At 42.4% G+C, this 22,664-nt stretch overlaps 1 protein-coding gene across 3 annotated transcripts in view; it reads right to left on the bottom strand.

Moving 5' to 3' along the window:
• The window catches only part of slc16a4 (solute carrier family 16 member 4), a 157,073-nt gene that overhangs the window by 69,869 nt on the left and 64,540 nt on the right, over nt 1-22,664 (bottom strand). For all 3 annotated transcript variants that reach the window (XM_078546507.1, XM_078546509.1, XM_078546508.1), the window contains exons 4-5: nt 17,635-17,767; nt 9,876-10,019 (exon numbers count right to left, since the gene is read on the bottom strand). In XM_078546507.1, the coding sequence (XP_078402633.1) occupies nt 9,876-10,019; nt 17,635-17,767 (277 nt within the window). The remainder of the gene's footprint in view (nt 1-9,875; nt 10,020-17,634; nt 17,768-22,664) is intronic.

The raw sequence follows: 22,664 nt of genomic DNA, 5'->3' as shown, positions 1-22,664 counted from the left end.
GTGTAAGCATATAGACAAGCATAGAATATAGTATAAGACGGGTTAATAGAAATGAAACCATCTTTTTAATTTATGGTGGTTCATTTTTTAACAAGGAGGGGGCTATCAGGAAGATATAATAATTCTCATAATGTTCTTGGAATTTATTGTAAAATAGAGTAATAGTGGGATAAGTGTGTGTGTCTGTGTGTGTGAGACTTAATTGGATTAAAGGCAGCTGGTCTGAAGGCTTTGATGTAAACATGGTAAACATGGGGGAAGTTTAGAATGCAAGGTGCAAAAGTACATTTGGATTTTTAAATAAACCAGACTAGATTGTTTTCAAAAGAGGGGTGAAATGTGTCGCCTAGCCAGGTGAAGTTTAGAAACAGTGGGCAGAATTTTGCCCTTGTTGGGTGGGCTCTGCAGGGGTGGTCGGGAAGCCAACCACCACCTGTGATCGGGGCCAGATCGCAATTTCATGCAGACGGGCCAATTAAGGCCCGCCCAGCATGAAACGTGAGAGGCAGCACTCATCACTGCCTGTGCGGGTGGGAGAGGAGGACGAGCACGCGCATGCGCTTGAGTGTGTGCTTGAAAATCTCCCTGAGGCACAGGGAGATGAACAATTTTCAAAAAAAAGATTTTAAAAACGTGATAAAACATGTTCCCTCATGTAACTCTGTCACATAAGCAGGGACATGTCATAAATGAATTGAAAAATGTTTTATTTTCTTTTGGAAACCTCGACCAACCCGTGGATGAAGTTTCCTAAAAAGTGCAAAGGGTGCTTGGCATTTTCGTCTGCCTGCCAACCATAAGGTTGGACGGGCAGTGAAAAATTTAAGTTAATTATCTTTTTAATGGCCTTATTGGTCCTTTTAATTGTCGGTGGGTGCGTCTGCTGACTTAAACATCAAGCGACTACGCGTTGATGTCAGGAAGTTTGCCCGATGTTAATGCGCGTCATTTTACGCTCGAGGGGTTTGCGCACACGCCTGTCCAAGGTAAAACTTCTGCCAATGTGTTTATTTTTTCTAAAGATTACTGGTAAAACTTTGTGCTATGAGATGTTTTAACATCAGGAAGATAAAGTCCAAAAACGTAGTGAAACAATGGGAATTAGCATTCAAAGGGGAAAATATGTATAAAGGAGTGAAGGCTGTGTGTAAGGGAAGGCATTTTAAGATCTGACAAGCATCTATGCCTCAAGCTGCTGTCTTCACAACTGCATGCAGATCTATAGCTGTGGCCTAGGCAGCGTTTTTCGCACTTGGAACATTATCTCCCTGCTCCTATATTCTAATCCTTGGCTAATAAAGGCTAGTATGGCATTTAATTTACCTAATTAATTGAATTTAAATTCCTCAGCTGCTATGGTGGAATTTTAACTCATTCCTCTGGACCACTAGTCCAGTTACATAAGCAGATCACTACCATGAAGCTTGGGTTGGAGCAATTGTGACCCAGAGTAGCTGTGGAAACAAACACAGAACCAACCCTACATGACACCAAATTGGCAACACTATACAAGATAGCTGGTGTGGAAAATTGAAACCTAGGAATGTTTGATGGGGACAACATAGAGGGAGCTTTACTCTGTATCCAAACGGTGTTGCATCTGCTCTCGAGTATTTGATGCTTACACTTGACATAAACATCCCTACTTGATGAACACAACATTTACAATAATAAGGAAAGGATTTGTGGTGATGATTGAGTATCACAGAATCACAGAATCTTAACAGCACAGAAGGAGGCCATTTGGCCCATTATGTCTGCACCGGCTCTCCAAATGAGCATTATGACCTAGTGCCATTGCCCTGCCTTTTCCTCGTACCCATGTACCATGTTTCTATTCAAATAATCATCTAATGTCCTCTTGAATGCCTCGATTGAACCTGCCTCCACCACACTTCCAGGCAGTGCATTCCAGACCCAAACTACTCGTTGTGAAAAAAGTTTTTTCTCAAGTCACATTTGCTTCTTTTGCAAATCATTTCAAATCTGTGCCCTCTCGTTTTTCATCCTTTTAACGAGTGGGAACAGTTTCTCCCTATCTACTCTGTCTAGCCCCCTTATGACTTTGAACCTATCCCTATCAAATCTCCTCTCAACTGCCTTCCCTCCAGGGAGAACAGTCCCACCCTTTCCAATCTATCCCTATAGCTGAAGTTTCTCATCCCTGGGACCATTCTTGTAAACCTCTTTTGCACTCTCTCCAATGTGTTCACATCCTCCCTATAATATGGTGCCCAGAACTGTACACAATATTCCAGCTGAGGTCTGATGAACATCTTATATAAATTCAGCATAACCTCCTTGCTCTTTTACTCTATGCCCCTATTAATAAAACCCAGGATACTGTATGCTTTATTAACTGCTTTTTCCACCCGTCCTGCCACTGTCAATGATCTATGCACACATACAGCCAAGTTTTTCTGCTCCTGAACCCCCTTCAAAATTTCACCCCTTATTTGATATTGTCTGTCCATGTTCTTCCTACCAAAATGCATCACCTCACACTTCTCCGCATTGAACTTCATCTGCCACCTATCTGCCCACTCCACCAACTTGTCTATGTCCTCAAGTTTCACACCATCCTCCTCGCAGTTCACAACACTCCCAAGCGTCGTATCATCCGCAAACTTTGAAACTGTCCCCTGCACACCAAGATCTAAATCATTAATATATATCAGGAACAGCAAGGATCCCAATACCGACCCCTGGGGAACTCCACTACAAACCTTCCTCCAGCCAGAAAAATATCCTTTGACCATTACTCTCTGCTTCCTATTTTTCAGCCAATTTTGTATCCGCTTTGCTACTGTCCCTTTTATTCCATGAGCAGTGATTTTTCTCACAAGTCAGTTGTGTGGTACTGTGTCAAATGCCTTTTCAAAGTCCATGCACACCACATCAACAGCATTACCTTCATCAACCTTTTCTGTTACCTTTTCAAAAACCTCCAGCAAGTTAGTTAAACACAATTTCCCCTTTAGAAATCCATGCTGGCTCTTCCTTATCAACCCATATTTTTTCCATGTGACTACTAATTCAATCCCAAATAACTGTTTCTAGAATCTTGCCCGCCACTGAAGTTAAACTGACTGGTCTGTAATTGCTGGGCTTATTCTTACAACCTTTTTTGAACAAGGGCGTAATGTTTGCAATTCTTCAGTCCTCTGGCACCACCCCTGAGTCTAGGGAAGATTATGGCCAGTGCTCCTGCAATTTCTACTCTCACTTCCTTCAATATCCTTGAATGCATCTCATCCGGTCCCAGTGCCTTGTCAACTTTAAGTGCCAACAGCCTATTTAACACTTACTGCTTATCAATTTTGAACCCTCCTAATGATAGAGTTTCCTCGTCTGATCCCATGGCCTGGGTAGCATCTACCTCCTTGGTAAAGGCTGATGCAAAATATTCATTTAATACCTCAGCCGTGGTCCCGTCGTCCATGTGTAAATTCCCTTTTAGGTCCCTAATGGGCTATACTCCTCCTTTTACAACTCGTATGCCTATAGAAGACTTTGCGATACACCTTTATGTTGGCTGCCGGTCTTTTCTCATAATCCCTCTTCGCTTCTCTAATATGCTTTTTCACCTCCTCTCTGGACCTTCTATATTCCTCTTGGGTCTCAATTGTATTTTCTACCTGACATCTGTCGTAAGCACATTTTTACTTCTTTATCTTAATTTCAATCTCCTTTTTCATCCAGGGAGTCTGGATTTGTTTGTCCTACCTTTCCCTTTCGATGGGATATACCTTGTCTGTGCCTGAACCAATTCTTTTTTTGAAGGTTGCTCATTGTTCAGCTACAATTTTTCCTGCCAATCTTTAGCTCCAGTCTATTTGGCCTAGCTCTGTTCTTGCCCCATCGAAGTCAGCTCATGTCCAGTTAATTATTTTTACCCTGGATTGCCTATCGTCCTTTTCTATCATCATCCTAAAACATACAATACAGTGATCACTGTCTCCTAAATGGTCCCCCACTGACACTTGATTGACTTGGCCCGTCTCATTTCCAAGAACCAGGTCCAACACAGCATCTTTTCTTGTTGGATTGGACACGTACTGCTGTAGAAAATTTTCCTGAACACAGTCTAGGAACTTTTGCCCCTCTCTGCCCTTTACACTACCACTGTCCCAGTCTACATTTGGGTAATTAAAGTTACCCATTATAACTACTCTATAATGCCACCATCTCTCTGTAATTTTCCTGCAGATTTGTTCTTCTATGTCCTTCTCACTATTTGGCGGTCTATAGACTACAACGAGCAGTGTAATTGCACCTTTTTTGTTCCTTAGCTCTAGCCAAATTGATTCTCCTTGAACCCTCTGGGACATCCTCTTTCTCCAGCACTGCAATGCTCTCCTTAACCAATACCGCCACCCCTCCTCCTTTCCTTCCTTTCCTATCCTTTCCACAGAGCAATATGAAAGAATGTTGTCAAAGTTAACTAATGTTAGGTAGTAATTATAGATTGGAAATCTGGCTGAGATTCTAGGAGCTTTACAATGATTTTAATATGGCGGTTAACAAAAACTTTGATATCCACACTTTGTGTATCCCACCGCTCATTGAGATTCCAGGTGAACTGGTGCTATTGCAGAACTAGACCATGCAGAAACATACGGAAAGATCAAGAAAGAGACTGAAAAGATTCATGCCTCCAGACTGGTTATTTGGACCAGACTCTAAACAGTGAAATGTTGGCTCACGTTAAGAGATGGTAAGGCAGGTATCGATAGAATCATAGAATAGAGGACTGAGGAGGCCAATTGGTCTAGTGTGTCCATGCTGACTCTTTGTAAGAGCTATCTAATTAGTTCCACTCCCCTGAAGGATAAGGGAGAACATTTATGGAACATAGAAACAGGAGGTGGCCTTTTAGCCCCTCCAACCTTTTCTGCCATTCAATTAGATCCTGGCTGATCTGTGACCTAACTCCAGATACTCTCCTTTGCCCCATATCCCTTCATATATTTGGATAACAAAAATCTATCAATCTCAGGTTTACAATAAAGTACTGACCCAGCATCAATTGCATTTTCAGAAGAGAGTTCCAAACTTCCAGTACTCTTTGCATGTGGTCGCATTTCCTAACTTCACACCTGAAAGTCCTCAATTACCCATCTTCTATTTACTTTATTACTTCCCCTTAATATTGCTGAAAAAAATACTTTTTTGTTGAAATTTTTCATCTTGCACTCGTCAGGCCAACTCACAAGAAAATGCCAATGTCAGGGGAAACAAGTTTATACTGTATGAGAAGAGACAGTGCTGATTGGTTTGCCAATGGACTCTGATTGGTAGAAGCAATGCCATGGGGAATGTACCAGGTGATAATGACTGACAGTTAACTGCAAGCATTGCAGTTGAAATTTAAACCAGGCAACTTGACTCTGATTGGTCAAGTCATTGTCCTGGGGAATGAACCAGTGAATGGCTGTCACTTATTTTGCTTAGCTGAAACAGGCACAGTGTGTGTACATATTTTTTTCTGTCTGCAAAGAACAGGGCCCTGTAATATATGTAGCTTCCAGTACACACAAATGCACCATACTGTGAGCCTGACTGAATCTTAAATTGGTTGTCAGCATAATTCTTAGCACACTGAGCATTATTTAGAAAATGTCCAATCATGGAATCACATCTAATGTTGGACACTGTGTTTTGAATTTTGCGCGCACGGGCTGGTTAGGAAGGTCTGTATCTTGCCCATTGTGAACAGCGGCTGGGACATGTTGATTGATATGACCCGCCAGTCTTTGGGACGGTAGGCCTACATGCCTAGCATCACACTGGCACTGAAACTCATATACCACCTTGTTCATTTGTGTGATAAGCAGAATATTTTTTTGGCTTGACAGCAGCATCCTGTTAGTGGCAAGTACCACTCGTGTTGCTACTGCATGGTAACAGCATGAAACAGCTAGCTTCACCTATTCCTCAAATTTTTGAGATACCTTGCCCTTCCAGAGTAATCTGGGCATTTTTCAGGGCCAGAAGTGACAGCCTTAGTTCATGAGTTTGTGCAATATACAGCACAAAATGATCTGATCAGGGTAGCCAGGATGACTTCACTGGTCAATATATGTGTTGGGATTCTTAGTTCCACTTGCTATAAGATTGGCTTTATTGGTAACCTCATAAATAGGGCCCAAGCCATTTGCTCACCATGCAAGCTTGATGCTGAAATAGACGCATCAAAGCCATCCTGTGAGATAATGGCTACCCTGATCAGATCATTTTGCACTGCATATCACACAAACTCATGAACAGGTCCAAGGCTGTCACTTTCAGCCCTGAAAAGTGCCCAATCAATCTCAGATTACCCTGGAAGGGCAAGGTATCTCAAAAATTTGAGCAACAGGTGAAGTTAGCCGTTTCACGCTGCTACTATGCAGTAGCAACACAAGTGGTATTCACCACTAACAGGATGCTGCATCAAGCCAAAAATATGTTCTGCCTATCACACAAATGAGTAATGTGGTATATGAATTTCAGTGCCAGTGTGATGTATGTATGTAGTGTGATGCTAGGTATGTAGTCCGTACGTCCCAAAGACTGGCAGATTGATTCAAACAGCATATCCCTTCCACTGTTCGCAACAGGCAAGGAAAAGACCGTACCCAACCAGCCCATGCTTGCCAAACTCAAAACACAGTGTCCAACATTAGATGCGATTCCATGTTGGACAACATTTGCTAAATAATGCTCTGTGCTAAGGATTACGCTGACAACCAATTTAAGATTTGTCAGTCGGGCTCACAATGTGGTGCATTAGCGAGTACTTGAAGCTACATACATTAATACACAGGGCCCTGTTCTTTGCAGACAGAAAGAACATATACATACATTTCACCTTTTTGAGCTAAACAAAAAAAGTGACAGCCATTCACTGGCTCATTCCCCAGGGCAATGTATTGACCAGAGTCAAGCTGCCTGATTTGAATTTCAAACAATACTTGGAAGTTAACTGTCAGTCACCATCAACTGGTGCATCCCTCATGCCAACACCTCGACCAGACTCCAACTGCAAACCATTCAGCATTCTCTTCTTATACAGTATAAATTTGTTGCTTCCCCTGATATTGGCATTTTCTTGCGAATTGTCCTGATGAATGCAAGACAAAAGCTTCGACAAAAATGTAGTTTTTTTTTCAACAATACTCAAGTTCTGTACAACCAAACGATTATCCCCTTAATAGTTTGAAAAATATCAAATCATCACTTAACCTTCTAAATTTCAGGGATTACAAACCCTAGTTTGTGTCATATCTCCTCCTATTTTAACCCTTGGAGACCAGGTATCATTCTGGTATATCTATACTACACTCCCTCCAAGGCCAATAAGGTATGGTGTCCAGAACTGCTCACAGTATTCCATCGTGGTTCAACCAGGGCTTTGTATAGCTGCAACTTAACTTTTACCCTCTTATATTCTAGTCCTCTAGATAAAAGACCTAGGATTCATTTAACCTTTTGATTGCTTTCTATACTTGTTTATGACATTTTAGTGATCTGTGTAACAGGACCTCCAAGTCTCTTTGGATCTCCACTGTTTACAGTTTTTCACCGTTTATAAATTACTCTGATCTATCCTCTGTGGGCCCAAAGTGAATGACTACACTCTTGTCTACATTGAAATCCATTTGCCACAATTTTGTCATTCCACTTTATGAATATCTTTTTGAAATTATATGCTTCGATCTACTCTGCTTACAGTGCCACCTATTTTTGTGTTACCAACAAACTTAGATATGTGCCTTTCTATCCCATCATTTAAATCATTTATAAATGCAGTGAATATTTGAGGCCCTAACACTCCCTGTGGGCATCACTCTTCATAGTTGGCCATTAAAGTACCTTACCCATTGTCCCTACTCTGTCTCCTGTCACTCCACCAATTCCTGAACCAAGTTAATGATTTGCCTTCAATTTCATGAGCTTCAGCTTTAGCTAACAGTATATTATGAGGAACTTTAACAAATGTCTCTGCAAGTCCATATAAATATACATTGACATTCCCCTGGCCACTACTTTAGTCAACACTTCAAAAATTAAATCAGGCTCGTCATCCTTATAAATCCATCCTGGCTGTCTCTGATCAGCTGAAAATTTTCAGGTTTTTTAGTCACTTTATCCTTAATTAAGGACTCTAGTATTCCCAGAAGACAGATGTTAGGCTAACTGGTTTATAAATCCCTGCTTTTGTTCACTTTTTAATGTCATTATTTTCTTCATTATTGTTATTGTGGTTAGGTTAATTTTGGTGAGTCCCTGTGTCTTATTCAGTCAATTTTGTTTCCCTGGGATGTCAGGCATGCTATCCTTTTTCTCTACTAAATACTGTAGGATTGGAATCATTCAACATTTCCTTACTTTCATTTACAATGTCACTATTGTCAGTTTTCAAGAGGCTCACATTGCTCCTGACCATCCTCATATTCCTCATAGTTTGATTTTGAAATCCCTTGCCAGTTTTACATATGAACTAGGAGCAGAAGTTGGTCACTCGGCCCTTCAAGCCTGCTCTGCCATTCAATAAGATCATGGCCGATCTGACTGTAACCTCCCGCCTACCCCGATAATCCTTCACCCCTTTGCTCTTCATGAATCTATCTACCTCTGCCTTGAAAACACTCAAAGACTCTGCTTCCACTGGGAGCTCCAAAGACTCTCAGAGAAAATTTCTTCTCACCTCTGTCTTAAATGGGTGACCCCTTATTTTTAAACAGTGGCCACTAGTTCTAGATTCTCCCACAAGAAGAAACATTCTCTCCATGTCCACCCTGTCAAGACCCCTCAGGTTCTTATATGTTTCAATGAAGTTGCCTCTTACTCTTCTAAACTCCAGCAGATGCAATACTGTACACAGTACTCCAGATGTGGTCTCACCAGTGTTCTGTACAACTGAAGCATAACCTCCCTACTTGTGTAATCTACTTCCTCTTTGCAGCCCTTACTTTCTGTTTTGTCATCTTTTGTTGCTCTTTGTATCTTTCTCTGAACCAGGATCTGTGCTATTTTTTGCAGTTTTGTAAGCTTTTTCATTTATTTTTATGTTGTCTCTTAGCGCTTTAGTCATACGTGGCTGTTTTATTGGTAAGTAGAACTCTTGCTCCTTATGGGTATAAACTGGCTTTCTATTACGTTAAATTATTTTTGGACACCCCCCACAGGCTTTTGTTGTTTTAATAAATTTGCTTAGTTTACTATGGACGGTCTCTGTCTTATCAGATTGAAGTCAACCTTACATCAAATCCCACTGTGGCCTTGCTCCTCCCTACCTCCAATCTCTTCTAGTCCACACCTTCTGCGATCTCTGCGTACTCTAATTCTGGACTCTTGAGCATTCCCGATTTTAATTGCTCCAACATGCTCCAACAAGACAGGTGGCCTTGTCTTCAGCTGCCTGGACCTTAAGGTCCAGAATTCCCTCCCTACACCTCTCTGCCTTTCTACCTCTCTTTCCTCTTTTAAGAAGCTCCTTAAAACCTACTTCTTTGATGAAGCTTTTGGCCATCTGCCCTAATATTGCTTTGTGTGGTTCGGTGCCAAATTTTGCTTTATAACCCTCCTGTGACGTGCCTTGGGACATTACTTTAAAGGTGCTATACAAACACAAGTTGTTGTTTACAGTTTATCCAGGGCATTTTCTAGAAAGAGGCTTCTTCTCATGGATTCAATAAGGTTAAGGTGTAATTGAAAACATTTATTTTTACAAATGGGTTTATTAATTTAAATTCCATAACAATATTGAGATTATTACTTGATTGTTTTGAATATTCAGCTACTGAAGAATCCCTGAAATTATGGAGTAAAACTTAATTAAGTTCATTGTATGTAGAGCACCTTTCAAAAGCAGAACTAACATTTCTTACCAACTACAGCACCAAGGGACACATAAAGGAAGAGGATACTGGTAGCCAGGATGCTAATAAGAAATCCACCGCTCACAAGGACAGCCCCGAGAATTGAAGTCCATCGATCCCCTAGTTTTCCGCAGGTGATTGAAGCAATCGGACCTGAAGAAGGTAAATCTGATTAAACATTCAATATTTCTCTATTGTTTTAAAAATAAATCTTTTTTTTCTTCCATTTGGAAGAATTGGTCTAAACTGTAACCGAAAATGTGAAGTCCTGCGGTATACCTCATGTACTAACAGATTCTTCATGCTGTCAGCAAATGGAGGGAGAGAATGGATAGAAGGAAAGTTGAAAATTGGAAGTGGAGTTGAGAGAGAACTGAAGCTTCAGTTAAAAGTAAAAACTTTTGGGAGGCTTTGAAAACCGGTAGGACATAGGGATTTGGGGAGGGAGTTTAGGGGGAATGGTGGATGATAACTGAAAGATTGGCTACTCAGATGAAGCAAAGCATGGTGAGAACAAGTAAATTAGTGTCAAGAGAAGACAGAATGCAAGTGGGGATATATGGTTACAGATCACTAAGGGAAGTGGGGAGGGTATAAATGGTCGTGAGGGTAAAGATCTAAAATCAAATTGCTACCTATCAGAGGTCAGGGTAACAGGGGTTCGGGCCTTTGTCAGGGTCGGGATGTGAGTTGTAGGACTTGAAACACAACTAGGAAAAGTAAGAAAGTGGGGGAAGTTGATGAAGCTCAGGATGGAGGCATAGAATCATAGAATGGTTACAGCACAGAAGGAGGCCATTCCACCCATCATGTCTGTGCTGGCTTTCTGCAAGAGCAACTCACTTAGTCCCACTCCTCTGGTTTTAGTAACAGAACCAACATGAGGAAGGAAATTCAGCTTAGAGGTCAAACAGCTCACTCAGCTTCTAGATCTCTAGGCTTTGTTTAAGGTGTCATTCAAGGACATTTTGCTGCATTCAAGACCTGGGATGGCAAAAGACAATCACACTATCTTTGAATTTTCCAAGATGGAGTTGGAAGAAATTTGGGCTCATCCTTGTCTGAATAATTGATAGGCAGTCAGTGAATGTGGCAATAACCCAGGGATTGATGGAAAATTAAAACTGGGATGTCATCAACATGTATATGTAAACAAGAATCTTACCTCCTGGTGCTATCATCGATTTAAATCACAGAATCACAGAATCTTAATGACACAGAAGGAGGCCATTCAGCCCATTGTGTCTGCGCCAGCTCTCCAAATGACCGAGTGCCATGCCCTGCCTTTTCCCCGGACCCTCGCACATTATTTGAATAGAAACAATCATCTAATTGAACCTGTCTCCACCACACTTCCAGGCAGTGCATTCCATGAAGAAGAATAAGGCACAATGGTGTGGGCAAAGAAGAGAAAGTATTGGAGAGATGTACAAATAAATTCAGGGCTCTGTGTGCCTGGTGGAGTGTCACTCAACAGGAGCTTTGATCAGGGATAGTCCTACAACTTCAGAGAACCATTTCTCCAACATGGGCTGTCATTGTGAAAGGTTTCTCACTAGCAGTGCAAGATCACTGAATAATCTTTTTTGTGTGACAGCTAAGTTGGAACCAGGAGACCAAAGTCCATCATGAGAGATTGCCAAGTTTAGACTTTGTGGGATGAGTGGCTGATACTGTATTTAGGCATTGGAGAAGTTAAGAAGGATGAGAAGAGGGAATCATGAAATGGATCTGTGCAGGCTCTGTCTTCCTAGGCAATCCTTCGGGATAGGAGGATGACTTGCTTCCAATATGATTCAATGGATTCTGGGATGGCTGATAAGTCCAATGAGTGATCTGCAGATTCTGCCACATGCAGGGCAGATGGTGCTTGGAGGGTCGGATAGGGGAGTTGTTTGGAGGTTTGTGCACTCTCTCCGACACCTCGACTTTACCTCTGCATGTCCTCAATGAAGTCTCTCAATGTGTTTGGTGCCTTCCCAAATGAACCTTCAGCCTTTTGGTTGGTCACAAGCCATGGACTCCTGTGAATTGGTTTTACCACTTCAGGAATGCTTTTGAGGACATCCCTAAAGTGTTTGCACTGTCCTCCTGGGAGTCTCCTGGTGCGACCAAGTTCTGAGTAGAGCAGTTGTTTTAGGAGTCTAGTTTCAGGCATATGGACAACATGCTCTGCCCACTGAAGTTAATTTTGAATGATTAATGCCTGAATGCTGGGCATCTTGGCTTGGGAGAGGAAGCTGCTACTGGACCACCTTTCTTGCCACTGGACCAGACATAATCTTCACTGTCCGGCAAATTGAATAAATATGCAAGGAACTGCACCAACCACTGTACATGGCCACCTTTGACCTCACAAAAGCCTTTGATTCTGTCAAGTGCGAAGGCTTATAGAGTATTTCCCTCCAATTTGCTGCCATCAGAAACTTGTCCCCGTCCTCCGCCTACTCCACAAAGCTGTGATCCTCATTAATGGAACCACCATAGACCCTAACTCAGTGAAGACTGTGTCATCACACCAATCCTTTTTTCCATCATCCTTGCTGCAATAATGCTCACCTCCAGCAAATTACCCATTCATTGGCGCAGAGGTAATTTATAGAACAGATGGGAAGCTATTCAACCTATGCTATTTTCAATCCAAAAAATAGCATTTAGAAATGCATCATATAATCAAGCAGGGTCAGCATGGCTTTATGAAGGGGAAATCATGCCTGACAAATTTATTAAAATTCTTTGAGGAGGTAACGAGCAGGATAGATAAAGAGAAACCAGTAGATGTAATATATTTGGATTTCCAAAAGGCATTTGTTAAGGTACTGCATATAAGGCTACTTAATAAGGTGAGAGCCCATGATGTTGGGGGTAGTATATTAACATGGTTAGAGGATTAGCTAGTTAATGGAAGACAGAGAGCTGGGATAAGGGGGACATTTTCTGAATGGTAACCTGTAACTAATGGAGTGCCACAGGGATCAGTGCTGGGGCCACAATTATTTACAATATATATTAATGACTTGGATGAGGGAAGTGAATGTACTATCGGCAAGTTTGTGGATGACACAGAAATAGGTGGGAAGGCAAGTGGTGAGGATGACACAAAAGGTCGACAGAGGGATATAGACAGGTTAAGTGAGTGGGGAAAAATTTGGAAGATGGAATATAATGTGGGAAAATGTGAGGTTTTGCACTTTGGCAGGAAGAATAGAGGAGCTGAATATTATTTAAATTAAGAAAGACTTCAGAAAGCTGCAGCACAGAGGGATTTTGGAGTCTTCATGCATGAATCACCAAAAGCTAGCATACAAGTTCAGCAGGTAATAGGGAAGGCAAATGAAATGTTGGCCTTTATTTCAAAGGGAATGGAATATAAAAATAGGGAAGTCTTGCTAAAACTATACAAGGCACTAGTTAGACCACACCTAGAGTACTGTGAATAGTTTTGGTCCCCTTATCTAAGGAAAGACATAATGGCATTGGAGGCAGTCCAGAGAAGGTTCATTTGGTTGATTCCGGGTATGGAGGAATTTTCTTATGACGCGGGGTTGAGTATGTTGGGCCTATACTCATTGGAGTTCAGAAGAATGAGAGGCGACCTTATTGAAACATATAAGATCCTTAGGGGGCTTAACAGGGTAGATGCTGAGAGGTTGTTTCCCCTTGTGGGAGAGTCTAGGACCAGAGGGCATAATCTCAGAGTGAGGGGTCGCCCACTTAAGGCAAAGATGAGGAGGAATTTCTTCTCTCAGGTATGAATCTGTGGAATTCTTTACCACAGATGGCTATGGAGGCCGGGTCATTAAGTATATTCAAGGCGGAGATAGACAGATTTTTAATCAGTAAGGGAATCACGGGTTATGGGGAAAAGGCAGGAAGGTGGAGTTGAGGATTATCAGATCAGCCATGATCTCATTGAATGGCGGAGCAGACTCGATGGGCCAAGTGGCCTACTTCTGCTCCTACATCTTTTGGTCTTATGGTCACTCCAACTTTAGTCATTGAGCTTCAGTATGCAGATGATGCTTGTGTGCACTCACTCAGAAACTGAGCTCCAGGTCATTGTCAACTCCTCTGAAGCAGGCTTTGTGCTGAGGGTGGGGCAGCAGTTAATCACGAAGAGGGTGGAGTATGATTATTAGTCAATGATATTTTCCAATACTTTTGAAAGAAAGGGAAAGTTGGAAATCGGCTGATAAATGGAGAGGATGGAACGGAAAGAGGATTTAATAACAAAGTAGAGATAGCGCTAAAGAATAGTAATGTTGGTGAGATGGGACTCAGATGAAAGGCCATGGACCTGAAACATTAACTCTTTCCACAGATGCTGCCAGACCTGCTGAGTTTTTCCAGCTTTTTCTATTTTTATTATCCAAGATGAAGAAGTTGGGGAATCAGTGATGGGGTGGAAGGGATAAAAGCAGCAGGTGGTGTGCTTCATAGACAAGATGGGTTTAGTGAGTTGTGGGAGAAAGTATGGGGAGAAAGTGTAGATTATGATCGAGTGGGATTTTGAGATGGTGTGGTGTGCTAGGTGGGGGGGCTGATGGAAGATTAGAGGGAATGACTAGAAGTTGAAGGGGCCAGGCAGGGTTTGAGAAAGTAGAGGCAGTGATACAGATGACTTTGATTCTTTGAACTCAAGAACAGAATAAATTTCTTCCATTCAACATTCAAAGTGACTAACGAGAATGTAGTGGAGGGGTATTAGAGGAAATGATTGGTAAAGAAAAGCATGGAGTTGTTCCTGCTCACTGAGAATATCAAGTAAATTTAGATGAGGAAATGATCTGATGGTGAACAGCCAGCTATGTTACTTGCTTTGTGTTTGAGTTGAGCCAAGGAGAGGAAAGGTGAAGATGGTGAAGATCTTTTGTAAGATTCAGGTTCAGCGAGTTTCTTATCAAAGGATAAGAAGTCCTTCAGTTTTGACCTCATGGTTTCCAAGGAGCAGAATGACTGACCTTCTCCCATTTTCTGCCAAACCAACTGAAAAATACTGGGATAAAAGCAAAATACTGTGGATGCTGGAAATCTGAAACAAAAACAGAAACTTCTGGAAAAACGCAGCAGGTCTAACAGCACCTGTGGAGAGAAAAAAAACAGTTAACGTTTCGAGTCCGTATCAGTCTTCTTCAGAGCTGTCTCCACCAAAAACTCCATGCCGACTCCATCTCTTTTCCCAGTAATTGTCCGAAACTAAATCAGATAGTTCAGCTTTGGTGTCATATTTGACCTCATTTCTGCGCCAACAATAAAATTGTCTATTTCCACCCTCCATAACATCGCCTGACCATGCCCCTGCCTCACCACATCTGCTGCTGAAAACCTCATCCATGCCTTTTTTCCCTCTAGACTTGAATATTCCAACACATTGATGGTCAGCCTTCCAAATTCTACCATCAATAAACTCGAGTTAATTCAAATGCTGCTGCTGTATCCTAACTTGCACCAAGGTCCATTCACCCACCACCTCTATGTTCACTTTAGTATTTTTGCTCCTGGTTAAGCAACATCTCAATTTTGAAGTTTTCATCCTTATTTTCAAATTTCTATCTGCAGCTTCACCCACCTCTACAACCCTTCAAGGTCTTTGCGCTCTTCCAATTTCTGGCCTTTTGTGCATCCCTCCGCCATTGGGGGCCATGTCTTCAGCTGCATTGGCTCTGGAATTTTCTCTCTAAACCTTTCCAACTCTCTTTCCTCCTTTAAGACACTCCTTAAAATCTACTTCCTTGACTGAGCTTTTGACTGCTTGTCGTAATGTTGCCTTGTGTGGCTCGGTGTCAAATTTTGTTCGGTAACACTTTTGTGAAGTGTCTTGGGACATTTTACTGCAATAAAGATACAAATTAATGTTGTTGGTGGTCAGGATGACTATTGGATGACCTACTGGTTGGCTAGTCAAACAATTCTTGGCCTTTAGTCAGTATCTTCCTAACAGGAGAACAACTAATGCCAAAACAGAGTGGAGGAACGAACAATCTCAGTTACCACTGAGGGCAGTTTTAGTTTGGAAACATGGAGCAAAGTCATATAGAATGTCTGCATTAACAAATAAGCCTTACATCTTTTGTCATCCTAGTTAGAGATCCCAGTGTTAGTGTCAACATCAACATCCAGTAATTCTAGGTCAAAGCATAAGACAAGCAGATGTGGAGTGCAGCTTCCAGCTCAGGGGCACCATCTACTGTACCAGTCTGGCATTTTCTCATCGCCTGCGCCAGTAAGCTTCTTGGCCTGTTTCAGTAACTGTGCCAATGTGGTGCTGTAGACATAGAGATGGGATTCAGATGGCCCAAACTCATTTCATGAGCCACTCTTACAGACAGCAACAGAGGAGACCTCCATTCCAGCAATGTTATAGATTGCAACCCAGGTCAGTATCTAAACCCCGGTTTATAATGGGTTGTGGCGGTGTTTCATTCACAAGGTGACTGAGCTTTGCTGTTTTGGACTATGTAGTCTTCAAACCTCCTTGGTTTTGAGACTACCTTGTCATTTGTCAAAATGCACAGGAGCTCATAATGCTCTGTCCCAATAAAATTTTACAACATTGGTTAGTGGATAATCAAACAGTCAAAAGATAGTGTGGATAGGAAGACAAAATGGGTTGGTGGGTAAGTTTCATCTTGGGAGTAGCTAAAACTCAAGGGTTCAAATTTCAATCCAAATTCTATGGGGAAGTGGATGATCCCAGTCAGGCAGCAAAGGCTGAGAAAATTCCCCCAGGAATTTCAATCCGATTGTTATTCAATGATGTCTGTGGAAAGTGCATAAGGGCACATCACTCCACAGCCTCAGCCCTCCTCAGTGACAGCTACGCCCAGCCAGAGCTCCCCTTCATCCTAGGGCTCACCCCTCAGCCCATGTGCCCCCATTAGCCCAGCACTGCACCCCCCCACCCCCCTCCACACACATACACTCTCTCTCTGCCTGGGCACCCCCTCTCACCCCAAGCTTGGGTCCCTTCTCAGCCTGAGTGCCCCACAGCCCGAATTCACCTCAGCTCATGCTCTTCTCAGCTTGCCCTTCTCCCCACTCAGTCTGAGTTCCCTTCAACCGGAGCTCCATATTCAGACCCCTGGCATCAGTGAGTGATGGAGGGTAGCTCATCAAACTGAGTAGCTGAAAGTACAGCAACGTCACAAGTGAATTGAGCCATGTGCTAACAGTTAAAAAGAGTGTGGGGTTAGGGATGGCAGGTGCCCAGTTTATATTTGGCGTAGTCCCTTTCAGATCCTCGGATTATTCTGCTGATCGCCTGGTACAAGTGGCCAGAATGTGCCCAATGTAGGCTTTAACCATTGGTTCAACAGTCAACAAAGGGTCCCTGACTTGTGCATTTACTCAGCCTCCTGCTTTACAGGCAAGTTTCCTCATTTACCATTTACACACCTGCCTGGACATGACACTAGCTGGGTCTTTGGGCACCTTCATTTCATGGCCAGTTTCAACACTAGAGCCTCAAACAGGTAGGGGATTAAAAATTGTCCCCCAGGTGAGAACTGGATTACTGTGAGGTTCGTCATAGTTGACTAGTTAGTTGTCAAACCCCATCCAACTTCAAGAGTAGCCAATTGAGCTTAGTGCCAAAGGGCTTGGACTTGTATCCCAGCATTAGTCAGCACCTTCAGGAAGTCAAGGGAAAACTGGGAGGACATAAAAGACAATAAAGGGGTGTCACCGTCAAAAACCCACACCCTTGACCACAGAATGCATAGGTTTGAGATTCATATCTCTCAGCCATCCTCCGAGCATGCCTAGTTACCTGCAGAGAGGCGGAGGCTGGACATTATGGACCCGACCCAGCTGATCTGCTCCGAAGACCCCCCAAACACGTCCTGGAAAGTGACGAAGAAAATCCCAAAGGTCTTCAGTGTTCCCATAACCAACACGTTCACCTGCAAATCAAGATCGAGGAATTACAGAACAGAAATCACCCATTTCGAAGGATGCAGTGATCCATCCCCAAGTGTCATGGAGAAACTCTGTAGCTTGGGTCTGCACAAGACCAGCCAAAGCCATGTCAGCTTCCTCCTGGGCTCCAGTTATTTCTGCTCAATCCTGAAAAGGCTCAAGATTTAAGACAGCCTCTTTCTGAGACAGTTCAACATTTTACAGATTGTATTTTACTTTCACCACCATCAAGACAGTTTCATAGATGATTTGGAAAACAGAATCAGTGGAATGAATTTGGAGAAATCCCTCAGGTTAAGCAAGCAATTTGTAGGGGGTGATTTTTGGATGTGAATCAGAGTGTGAGGAACGGTGATCCCAGAATCACAGAATTGTTACAGCACAAAAAGAAACCATTTGGCCCAGCGTGTCTGCACCAGCTCTCTGTAGGGTAGTCTAGAGGAATTAGCTTAGAACCCAATTGAGTTCTAATCCTGTGCACCAATTGGTGAACCGCCAGCTCTCGAATCTGGAGGCAAATGTCAAAGGTCCCTGGCAGCACCTTAAAGGGCAGGGGTACTCGCATTGGCAGTGAAAACCAGCAGGTAACACAAGCAGAATCCACAGCCATCTGTAAGGCTGACATGAAAATGTCTCTCTAACCTTTACAAAAGTAAAATACCTCAGATGCTGGAAATCTGAAACAAAAACAGAAGATGTTGGAAATTCTGAGCAGCATCTGTGGAGAGAGAAATAGAGTTAACGGGCCGAATTTTAATGATCAGATTTGCTGGCAGTGTGTCGGGAAGCTGGAAGTTCCAGCACCATGTTTGTCTTTTTAACTCAGTCACATTGTTTGCACCTGACTTTCCGACCGATTAGACGGAGCGGGCGTGTTGACCACCCACATGAATCTGATTCCGTTCCAATACTTAAAGGGAACCTGTGAGAGTCAGGATTGAAGCATTATCAAAGTTTCATAACAGAGCCAGTGACTCGACACAGAGTGTCAATGTAGAAAGGCGACACCATGGTTCTCAGATTCATCCCTTGACATAATGCTGCAACTGTAAGGACCCAAGGGGGATTCTGTTCCCCAAGAGAGGAAGAAAATGCGAACAAGCAGGCATGACTGGAGGTGGCGAGGAGGTCAGCTGCAGGAGTGTGGTGCCCTGGTCCTGGATCCAGTGCCACATGAGATTCAATGACCTGATCAGGGCAGGAAAGGAGAGTAGCATTCCACAGTCAAGTACAGATCCCATGACTCTGCCTTCCCCAGCCTTATCCTGGACATCACTCCTCAGTTCGGCAAACCTCGGTTTGGACATTTGGACATAAACTGCTGCAGTGTCTGAGGAATGGTGCTGAACATTGTGCAAGCATCAGCAAACATCCCCACTTCTGACCTTATGATGGAAGGAAGATCATTGATGAAGTAGCTGAAGATGGTTGGGGCTCGGACACTACCCTGAGGAACTCCTGCAATGATGTCCTGGAACTTGGATGATTGACCTCCAACAACCTCAACCATCTTCCTTTGTGCTAAGTATGACTCCAGCCAGCAGAGAGTTTTCCCCCTGATTTCCATGGACTCCAGTTTTCCTAGGGCTCCTTGATGTTGCACTCAATCAAATGCTGCCTTTATGTTAAGGGCAGTCACTCTTGTTTCACCTCTGGAGTTCAGCTCTTTTGTCCATGTTGGAACCAAGCCTGTAATGAGGTCAGGAGCTGAGTGGTCCTGGCAGAACACAAACCGAGCATCAGTGAGCAGGTTATTGATAAGCAAGTGCTGCTTGATAGCATTGTTGATGACCCTTTCCATTACTTTACTGATGATCGAGAGTAGACTGATGGGATAGTAATTGGCTGGGTTGGATTTGTCCTGCTTTTTGTGTACAGGACATGCCTGGGCAATTTTCCACATAGCCAGGTAGATGCCAGTGTTGTAGCTGTACTGGAACAGCTTGCTTAGGGGTGCGGCAAGTTCTGGAGCACAAGTCTTCATTACTATTGCCAGAATATTGTCAGGGCCCATAGCCTTTGCAGTATTCTCATCAGCTCTTGTTTTTCATTAACACTCATTTTTCTTGCACGAAAGTTGATTCTCTACGCTAATCAGATTTTCCCTCAAATTGTTCATAAGCTTCTCATATTTGGCCACTGTAATTTTTAGGAATTTAGCAATGTCAGAATGATCAAGTGCCTGCTGCAACATAGTCATTGCCATGTTACCATTTATGCTGGCCAAATCATTACTCAATATAAAATCAACCCCTTCAATAGGTAAACTAGGAACAATTGCCACAGTAACAGTTCCGCTTACTAAGTTACTTTGTAAATTGTCTTTACATAAGGGAACATGTTCATAAATCTCATTAATACCCCCTATTAATACTTATTTCTTCAGCAAACCATCTAGAATACAAATTGTATCATCTGCTACCATCAATGACTGATCTGCCCCAGTGTCTTACTTGTTTTGTTGGAGGAGGAAGGGAATACTCCTCCCTTAGAGACAAAATCTCTAGTAACCTGACTCACTTTAGCAGAAGTCATGGTGAACTCCCTTGACTATCCTGAGCCATATCCTCCTTTCTGGTAGGTTCTGAGGGAACACATTTCACTTGTATTATTGCTATGGTTTTGATACCCATTTCCTGCTCTGATAGCCTTTTCTAAAGACTTATTAAGCATTCCTATTACTGCCACTGGTTTACTGTTCAGCTTCCAGCAATGGGCTTTGAGATGCCTTGTCTTATGGCAATAAAAGCATACTGGTTTCTTTCCAACACTTTTATCCTCTACACTATCGGTTCTCTTGTCTGGAACAACTTCTACCTTCTCCGTGAAGATAGACTCTTTTCTATTCCTCCAACTTCCCTCTTGGTCTACAAATAGAAATCTACTGTCCACTGGCTGCCTATGTGATATATCATACCCATCTGCCACAATCACTGCTTTCCATACCTTAGAAACCTTACAATCTTCCCAGGTGTGACCTAATAGCTATTGGGATACTATTTCGAAATTCTTGCACTATCATTCGCTCCCTCACACTCTCAAAATTCTGCTCTAACTTCAGTGATCGAAACCACCGGTCCACAACATTTCTTTCTCCCTAGCAAATTCTACAAATGTTTATCTAAGTATTTTCTATGAAATTTCAACTGATATGCTTCAGGGACAAGCTTGTAAGCATTAAGTACTGCAGTTTTAACTATCTCATAAGCTGAAGATTGTTCCAAAAGACTAGAATACACATCCATACCCTTCATGACCAAATCACTTTGAAAAATGAGAGTCCATGTGTCCTTTGGCCCCTCCAGCTTTGGAGCCACCTTTTCAAATGAGAAAATCTCTCGCAGCACTGTCTTCAGTGGATTTAGGCAATAGACGAAGACTCTTTGTTATATCAAAGCTCGAATGGGACTAGATTTTTCATCTTTCGCCCTGTAACCTAAGCTGTTCTCTAGCCAGTTCATGGTGTCCGATTTCTTCCTCTCTTTGAAACTCAAGCTTTTGTATTTCCATTTCTTTTGCTCTTTCTTTTTTTCCCAATTGGAGCTTTTTCATTTTTTCATATCAAGCTGCTTCACTTGCAACTGAATTCTAGCCAACTCAGCTGAATTGATATCTGGATTAACCTTTCCTTCATCCAGTCCAAGATGCTGTGCTATTACCTCAAAGCCTGCTTCCTTAGCCCTTGCTTTTAACGCTAAATCTTCTGCTAATGGTATTAACCTAGCCTTGGTTAATTGTTGCAAATCACTCTAGGATAAATCTTCCCTCTCCAGAAAGTCATAGGAATTGACAAGTCCATTCTGCTTTTCAGTCAGTATAGTAAAATATGCCATTGAAATCTTATTGCCCTTAACCTCAGCAAATACCAGCACTCGTATTTGTCTGTGGATTAGAAATCCTGCAAGAGCCCCCAATTTATGTTATGATGCTTGTCTGGCAACAAGTTGTTGATAAGGTCAGTTAGGGTTCAATAGTGTTTTGTTCAAAGCAGACAAAGTTTGAGATTTAAGACACTTATTCAGTGAATAAAGCTGCAAGATTCCACAGTTTTTAAACAATCAAAAATAAACTTTACAAGGTCAGAAAGATAAAACAATTTATAATGTCTATCTTATACTCTAACATTCATGGTTAATATGAAGTACATGTGAATTAATAGGCAAACTGTGGTGAAACACACCATTCTGTACAATAAATGACAGATACAACCAAAACAGAGTCCACATATTTCTCAACAACCCATCCAGACATCAGTAAAACTGAGTCAACCAATCTCATTGAAACCCCGTCTCTCTCACGAGGGATTCTAATCTTCACCTTCAAAAATCTAACCTAAGAATTTTCTCCAAAAGTCACACCAAATTGGATGGCATCAACAACCACCCTTCTTGCAGGGTTTCAATCTCACATCCTGAGATTCTGTTCCCTTGGATTCCCTGAGTATATACTGGGGCACTAACTCGCAAGCACAACTTCAGACCTTCAGCAGCACACCAATGCTCCAAAGGGATACCTTCACCCCCACTGCCCGCAGCACGAGTCACCAACCTTTTGCTGCCTTCTTGGATATCTAGGGCTTCTTCTGGGCCCTCTTCAATTACCAGGGCTTCCCTCAAGCCTTCTTCAATTAAAGTCTGCTACGCACAGCCCTTTCCCTATTTGGAGCCTTTTTTCTCTGCTCCTCTCTTTTTAATTGAACTGGGACCTCTTCCTGTCTTTGTCCCCTCTCTGCAATTCTTCTTTAGAGACCTCTCCCTGTCCTCTCTTCCTTGTCCCCTGCCTGGAACACTTCATCTCAATGGCACTCTGTTCCTTGTCACCTGACCCAGCTTTTTCATGCCATTTCCTTATGCATAAGCATAACGGACCTAAAAAAAAGTA

Source organism: Cetorhinus maximus, chromosome 8, assembly GCF_964194155.1.
Source record: "Cetorhinus maximus chromosome 8, sCetMax3.hap1.1, whole genome shotgun sequence".
Lineage (NCBI taxonomy): Eukaryota > Metazoa > Chordata > Chondrichthyes > Lamniformes > Cetorhinidae > Cetorhinus > Cetorhinus maximus.
The sequence above is the reverse complement of the archived record's forward strand: the minus strand, read 5'-3'. Positions and strand labels throughout refer to the sequence as shown.